At 39.4% G+C, this 7,712-nt stretch overlaps 1 protein-coding gene and 1 non-coding gene across 3 annotated transcripts; both read right to left on the bottom strand.

Annotated features, from left to right (window-relative positions):
• Positions 1 to 584: 584 nt before the first annotated feature.
• Eif5 (eukaryotic translation initiation factor 5) lies at positions 585 to 7,186 on the bottom strand. 2 transcript variants are annotated; one of them, XM_028883761.2, is made up of 10 exons: positions 6,980 to 7,186; positions 6,787 to 6,868; positions 6,375 to 6,547; positions 6,025 to 6,136; positions 4,851 to 4,993; positions 4,427 to 4,588; positions 3,650 to 3,811; positions 3,254 to 3,418; positions 2,827 to 2,961; positions 585 to 2,186 (listed from the first exon to the last, which is right to left on the bottom strand). In XM_028883761.2, the coding sequence occupies exons 1-10, from the start codon at positions 7,049 to 7,051 to the stop codon at positions 2,097 to 2,099; spliced, it is 1,296 nt and encodes a 431-aa protein (XP_028739594.1). In that variant the 5' UTR covers positions 7,052 to 7,186; the 3' UTR covers positions 585 to 2,096. The 2 variants fall into 2 exon arrangements, with proteins under 2 accessions (XP_028739594.1, XP_028739595.1); XM_028883762.2 differs by having other exon boundaries at positions 4,427 to 4,585.
• Positions 5,498 to 5,624, bottom strand: LOC114703104. Its single transcript, XR_003736091.1, has one exon. It is a non-coding gene; the product is annotated as a small nucleolar RNA SNORA28 (small nucleolar RNA).
• Positions 7,187 to 7,712: the final 526 nt, after the last annotated feature.

The following is a 7,712-nucleotide window of genomic DNA, read 5'->3' as shown; positions in this document are numbered from 1 at the left end:
CACAGGGCTGACATACATATACTCCACAGAATACCTGACATTCAAATCCAAAGCATGAGCTGTAATACTGGAACAGCTTTCAGTGTTTTTTTTTACTCACTATAAAATGAAAACATAGCTTAACTTTAATATTAAAGCAGAGACAAAATTTAATTTTAACATTGTTTTAATCAAGTAATGTAGCTGTTTGAAACAGGAAACTTTTTAAGACACCTTAATAGAGCAATGAACGATTGATTACTCTTAAACCCCAGATTGTATGAATTTGAACCCCATTGGTTTGGCACCAGACAGAACAGTGGCTGAAGCCCAAGCCCCTTCCTCAGTATTTAAGACCCGACTGTGACTGCTCTAAGACAAAATCTTACCAGCCTGAGGTTGAATATGCTGATCTACTTGAGAATCTCATGATGACAAATGGATGGTCGGGCCATGCAACAAAGAACCTGAAACCTACGAAATGAGTTTGCAATACCTCTTCTTTGGTGTGACACTGCATATCCCCTTGTTACCATTCTAGGTATATGGCTCCCATTCCATGCTCAGCAGACTCAAGGTTTTAATTTTACCAAAAATTTGTATCATTTCAATGCAAAAAATTTACATATTTATTAAAGTTTTATAATGTGAGATGGATGACATAGAAGGTAAGATCTAAACAATGTTATGAGCTAGTATGCCACACAAATTAACCATCTGGGTTCTTAACTCCCAGAATGCACTTTTATGGGGAAAGGAGTATATATGATAACAAGTTTTTAATGTTGAAGACGAGTATGCAAATATAATCAGGAACCCAGATGGAGTCTACACCAGCTAATAATGGGTAAGGAATTCACTTGTGTCTGAAGTTCAAGGCTCTGAATGGGCTGGTCAGGCCCTAGCAACTGCACCCACCCAGTGGCCATCACCAGACTTCTCAGGTGCCCAACTATATTCAATGTGAAGTAAAAAACATCCCAAGTCTTACACCAAAATACAGGCTCTGACTCAGAAGTATGATTTTAACTTTCTCTTTAAATAAGACAATTGGGGGGAAGGGGATCAAGCTTGAAACACAGTAACACTTATTTTGGCAAGATAGCAACCAAAATCTAAAGTACAAGCTATTATATCCAAATTAAAGGCATTGAAGAATAAACCATAATATTGGGGAGTGGGGTGGGGAGAACACATCAAACACAAGATACAGTATGTCTAAACATCTTGAAATTATAATTTAAGGGTAAAAGCTGAACAATTATGCTGTTTTAGCTAGGAATTAAGTGCACCTTTTCCTGTTTCTCCCAAATAGAAGAGTTTACGATTTAATCACACCTCAAAGCTTTTTCTCTCATTACAAAGCAACCACTAAATACACACAATACTTATTTGTTAATTATTTCCCTGGCTCATAAATGTGCAAAGCACATGACTCCAAAGACTACAATTTGGGGTGAGTGTACACAAACTGAAAAACCACAACTCCAAATTTCAAAACTTGCTCTTAAAACCATAGGACAAACAGGTTGTTTTTACTTCTCATGAAGATGTCACACTGTTATTTATTCATTAGTCTCCCTTAGAATGATAAAAATTATCAGTTGCCAATCTGAACAGATGAGGACTGGAGATACAACTTTTAAAATATCCCATTTCTTAATGGCTGAGTAAGGTCATTACAATGGTTTGCATTCTATAAGTTTCAGCACCTGCAATCTACCAGGCTCAAGGACCTTAAGTTAAATGGTATAACATCCTATAAGTAGCCAATTACTTCAGTATAAGCCATTCAGAGCCCAAAGTCTGAAGAATGACCAAAATCAAATCTTTATTTTTTAGTAACTGTATAAATGTGATCCAAATGTGTCCACCACTAGTTTTTCCAAAAGAAACATGCTATAAATAAGCAAACTACAACTGCTCACTGATAAGTATGGACTCCCTAGATGTCTCATTGGGCTTAATTATAGACCACTCACAGTAATAGCTTTTTAGTATCAAGTGTAGCATGATGTTAAGCCATTTGAGCTTTTGCACATACATGTTGCACTTCTGGCTGATAATGGAGAAAAATTTGCAGCTTTACACTGTTAAGCTAAGTTGCATCCATCCTTTTAAATGGCATCAATATCAATGTCATCATCCTTGTTGTCAGACTTCACAGTTTCAACTTTTGGTACACTGGCAGTCTTCGAATATACCACCTGATAAGAGAAATCATTTCATCAGTTAAATACAGGCATTGAGTAACCACTCCTAGTTATATTATTTCCATCAAGTTTCTCTCATTTTTAATTTTTTGAGATATTACACTATTTTCCCTTCCCTTCCCTTCCCTCCCTCAAAGCTTTCCCAGGACAAACACCCCTCCCCCCCATTCAGGGCCTTTTTTTCCTTCCATTTTTGTGTTTTGAGACAGGGTTTCTTTTCATAGCCCGTAGCTGTCCTGGAACTCAGGAGATCCTCTGCCTCCTGAGAGCTAAGAAGGTACATGCCACCACATCCATCAGTAATTTCTTTATCTTAATAGATTATGCCTAGGGGTAAATGTCTATCACTGGGTTAATCTAATTATTTTCTAGGGCTGGAAGAGGCAGCTCAAGGTTAGAAAGAATGCTTGCTTACCTATCACTCTCCAGAACACATATAAACATTGTCTCCACCCATCGAAAGACCATACTTTGTGCCACCACCCAGCTGATTATACTTTGTTTTATCTTTAATCTGAAATTTGGAGCTATACTTGGGATCAGTTCAAGGCTAACTAGGGCTACACAGAGGAAAAACAAAACTTCAACATCAATTGCCAATCAAGTACTCAATAACATGTTCCCTAGCTTTTACCTCAATATTTTCATCTTCATCTTCTTCTTCACCACCAGAAGATTCTTCCTCTGCTTCCTTCAACCATTTAATAAATGGTTCTGCTTTGACACGAATCTCTTTGGCAAGTTCTTTTGAGACATATTTCTTAGAGGCCTAAAAAAGTTTTTTAATTTAAAGAATTTTCTCAGTGAAGATTTGAAAATATAAATTACTTGTATAACAAGCTATTTAAAGGGACTGGGTCATACCCTAACCTTCAACAGTACATACATACTAAGAGACTAAACAATTCCTGCTGCCTTTTAACAATAAAGGGACTCAAAAATTGCATTGGATTAACATAGGAATTCAATTTAATGTAGACAAACTAAAGAAATTCTTCATAACCCACCCCCACCAGCTGTTTTGATGATTCTGAACTTCAAACAATTTATGTGCTCCCCACCTTTTCCGACCAGCTGATGATGACCTCCTCTTCTAAAAGGTCTGCATCATACATCTCCTTCAAGATATGTGGAATCTTGGAGATCAGCTGAGCTTGATGCATTGCTACCACACATTCCAAACCATGAAGGAGGTATCGCTGAGCCTTTTTGTTGTTATGACAAAACTGCAAGTAGACAGTTAGCATCAATAATAGTCCCTATTCTAAGACAATTCAGTACTTTAAGAAAACACTCATTCTCTTAAAGCATGGCACATGTAACAATGGCTTAAAAAGGTCAATGCAGATACCCTTCCCATTTGCAGGTACTCCCACACTTGATAAAGTGGGCCAATTGCCTATTTTCAGGATGACAATATAGTGGACTGAAACAACTTAAAGCCAATAGTCTCTTACTCTTAAGAAATGGCGCCTGTATTTCTTGATCTGCTCTCTTATCTTCTCGTTAAAGAGAACTTCAGTCAAAACAAGAGGACCCATAGCTTTTACATCCAGTCTTTCTGCCTCAGCAACAATTTCTTTATCAGATGAATCAATAATGCCCTCTTCTTTCTTTTTCTGGAAATAAAAATTCAATGAAGTATAAGCATATATTGCTATGCTTTAGAGAGTAGCCCTCCTTTCTCCAGGATTTCTACCCAATTTATGGAAATATACCCACTATAGACGCCCAAAATATTTCTTGAATAAGAAGAAAAGCAAATACAAGCATTGAATTGAAAATATACAAAGGGAGGGTGTGAGCCAGGCGGTGGTGGTGGTGCACGCCTTTAATCCCAGCACTCGGGAGGATCTTTTTGAGTTCAAGGCCAGCCTAGTCTTACAGAGCAAGATTCAGTAAAGGGGCAAAGCTACACAGAGAAACCCTATCTCAAAAAAAAAAAAAAAAAAAAAAAACCAAACAAACAAAAAAACAAAAACCCACAAAGGGAGGGTGTTGGCATACGCCTTTAATCCCAGCAGAGTGTGGAAGATCTCTATGATCTCCAGGCTATCCTGGTCTACATGAGTGCCAGGACAGCAAGGGCTACAGAGACCCTGTCTCAAAAACAAAAAACACTGAATAAATACAATTCAAGGATATCAGAGAAAAAGTTAACCAATTATAAAGACAACAAACATTTCAAAGGAGAAAGGTTTATGATGTGTTATTTGTAGATCAAGCATATTTACCTTAACAAAATCAAACAGGATGTTAACACGCTCTTCTATAGTTCTTTCCAAATCATCGCTGAGTGTCAGAACTTTTGCATGGTCACTGATTTCATCCATTCTGCGCCTCTGAGCTTCCTCAGTTGTATCCTCCCCCCAATCATCATCCTCCTCTTCTTCCTGCTTAAACAAAAGCAAAGATCTTCAAATAGTGGTATTAGTCACATTGACACAGACCATATCATAAACCCGGAGAATGTATCTTTTTCACATGCTCAAAACAAAATGCTAACCCAGGCTCAAAAATATATTCAGTTTAGCTCAACTCAAGCAACCAATATAATAGTACAGTTTTAACAGTGCTCTACATTAATAAATTCAAATTTTCGTTCATTTCAACCAAACACCAGTCTTTTCACACAATTTTAAAGTGCCCTACACTCACCACAGCATGTGGAGGAGGACTAATTTCATTTGGTGGTGGAGGTGGTGGTGTCTCACTGCTGGATACGGAGCCATTTTCCTTGTCCTTGCCCTTTCTATTTTTCTTTTCCTTTTCTTTCTTTCCTGTACCACTGTCACTATTCTCTACAGGGAAACAAAAGTTAACTTAGTCCTATGGTTTATGTATCACTGACTATCAGATTTAAATCCTACCCTCACACCATCCCAACCAACTCTCCTCAGTAGTCAACACAACAAAACACAACTGAAGGGAGGGCTGGAGAGATAAATGGCTCAGTGGTGCAGACCACTTGTTAAGACCCAAGTTCGATTCCCAGCACCCATATGGTTGTTTCACTCCAGTTCCAGGGGATTCCACATGTGGTGTACAGCCACACACGCACACAAAACACCAACTCACCAAATATAAATTCTCAAGGCATTCGGACAAATCTACTACTAAACCACATTTCACAAGTTTTAGAATAAGACGCTACCAACCACATTTCACAAGTTATAAAATAAGATGAAGTAATATAATTGGGAATATTAAACTGTTAGAACTGTTCATATAATGCCTCAATCAAGTAGTTTATCCCCATGAATTTAAACAAAACCATATCTAAAACCTGACCATCCAACAATTAGTTTGTTTGAGTCTATATAACGGCTTGTTCTCATGGGGAAGAGAACACCGGAATAGGTTGGACTATCTTGCTATAGCAAGCTCAAATTGTGTCAGATAGTTTTGTTCATCTGCCACAGAGTGTGGCTTGCAATTTTCTAAGCCACTGTAGCTTAGTGAGACAAGCCTTGTTTCCAGAACAGTAGATCTTTTGATGGGTTTCCATCATAATCTCTTTTATAAATCAACAGCATGATATAGTTTGGCAGCCTCCTTTTCACTTTTACTGTTACATAAAACACATTTTTCAATAATATCTTATAGTCAGTTAAAAATCACAAAGTCCTGAGCCAAAGACAGGCAGACCTCTGAGTTCGAGGCCTGCTTGGTCTACAAAGTGTGTTCTAGGACAGCCAGGACTACACAGAGAAACCCTGTCTCGAAACACAAACAAACAAGTCCAAAGACTAAAGTTCCTTATGCTGTATATACTTATACAGTAATAAAACATCCCATTTTTTATTTTAATAGTCATTTTGTTAAGACTTACCAGGTGGGTTTTTGAGAATGAATGTACAGAGTTTATGATGTGTGTCAAGCATGCCTCGGTACCCACAGGCTTTACAAGAATTACCTATTGTTTGCTTCTTTGGATTGACATGCTGTCAAGAAAAGTAAAAACAAGTGTCATGTATAGTGAAAGACAAAAACTCTATGTGAGTTTATACATTAGAAAACATCTGAAACACTAGTTTAACACAAATTCTCTTCATAGTAGCCTAATTTTAACAAAAGGTATTCTCTAACAAGTCTGGTACCTTCTCAGGAACATGAAAGTATAATCAGGCAACACCACAAAAGCATACAGAATTTAATGACAAAAACCTTAAAGGCACTCACCAGATCTGTTTCAGGATTCTCACACTCAGGACAAAGAACAAATTTTTTAATGAATCCATCCAACATGTCTTGCAGCTTATTCGCCTCATGAGATCCATTGACAATGTAACGGTCATTCTTAACATCAAACTGGGTCTGTGCTCCCAGCTCACAACCAAAATATTTGGTGGGATCTACAGAAGACAAGGTATTTCATTATAGTTAACTAAAGCACTGGCTTCACACAAAAATTTATACAGAACTCACCGTTCCTTAAAATTACAGGGCCACTGAGAGACAGCCAGGGTGGTTTAATGACACCCAATCAAGTAGGTACGAAGTTCCACACTTGCTAGTTAATATATGATTGAGGAAAGACTGTCAAGGCTATATCCGTAATATACCTTTTCAGGCTTCTCCAAGCTTTACTTACACGTTGGAGGCCGATTAAGCGCCTTTGCAACGTCAACCATGTTGACTATAACTGTCTTGATTCCATTTCCTTTGCCCTCAACCTAAAGGAAATAAGAATTTCAATTTTGCACTGTCTTCCCTGTAAATGCAATCTTTCAAGTCCTATGAAGAACATACGGACCAACTTCTTACTAAAATGAAGATCAGTATACCTTGGCAATCAAACGGGGCATCTTGTAGCGATAGAACTGGTCTGACACGCTGCGGTTGACGTTGACAGACATTTTGGCTTATTAGTGACTTTATCAATAAGATGAACAGATCTTTGATTGCAACTTTTTGGTATCTTCTGTCTGGAGAAGAAGGGATGACATAAACGACTGCAAGAGTTCTCGGTCTCTGACATGAAAAAATTTTCGCCACTGAGGCTGTAAGCTTCTTGCTTGTATGCTATGTTTCCCCAATACAGGTACCAATGGCTGCGCAACAGCTCTGAAAGAGAGAAGGGGAGAACACACAAACCCCCCTACAGCGTTAGTGTCATTCCCATGCGGACAGAGCACCCCGCCTAATGAACTCTCCTAGCTCACGACGCCTGACAGCCTCAGGAACAAAGCACAGCTCCAGGAGCCTCGGAGGCCACCATTTTGACCAGCGCCGCGGCCGGGAAGTGCCCCACACCAGGAAACAACACAAACACAAACCCTGCTCCCTCGGCCGCCGGGAGTGTGTCCGACCACAGAGCACCGGCGAGTCCTCGGCAGCCGCCGCCGAGCGACCGTGCTGTAACCGCCGGCAAAGGCGATCCCGGCCCTCTCTCTTCTCCCTCGGCTCAAGCCTGCGGGCCGCCAACTTCTCCAATCGCGCCTCCCCCGGCCGCCATCGTTGGAGAACGGGAAACGTCGATCGAGCCGGACCTGCCAACCGCGAAGGTGCGGCTTTCGG

The sequence above is a fragment of the Peromyscus leucopus genome, chromosome 14, assembly GCF_004664715.2.
Source record: "Peromyscus leucopus breed LL Stock chromosome 14, UCI_PerLeu_2.1, whole genome shotgun sequence".
Classification (NCBI taxonomy): domain Eukaryota; kingdom Metazoa; phylum Chordata; class Mammalia; order Rodentia; family Cricetidae; genus Peromyscus; species Peromyscus leucopus.
This window is presented reverse-complemented; position numbering and strand designations above follow the sequence as displayed.

What these genes read in the sequence shown, in the direction of transcription:
- Eif5 (XM_028883761.2), bottom strand. Translation starts at nt 7,051, where the DNA reads ATGTCTGTCAACGTCAACCGCAGCGTGTCAGACCAGTTCTATCGCTAC. An exon ending in GCTTAATCGGCCTCCAACGT is followed by an intron (nt 6,548 to 6,786) that starts GTAAGTAAAGCT and finishes TGTCTTCTGTAG; the next exon opens with ATCCCACCAAATATTTTGGT. An exon ending in CATTCTCAAAAACCCACCTG is followed by an intron (nt 4,994 to 6,024) that starts GTAAGTCTTAAC and finishes GTTTCCCTGTAG; the next exon opens with AGAATAGTGACAGTGGTACA.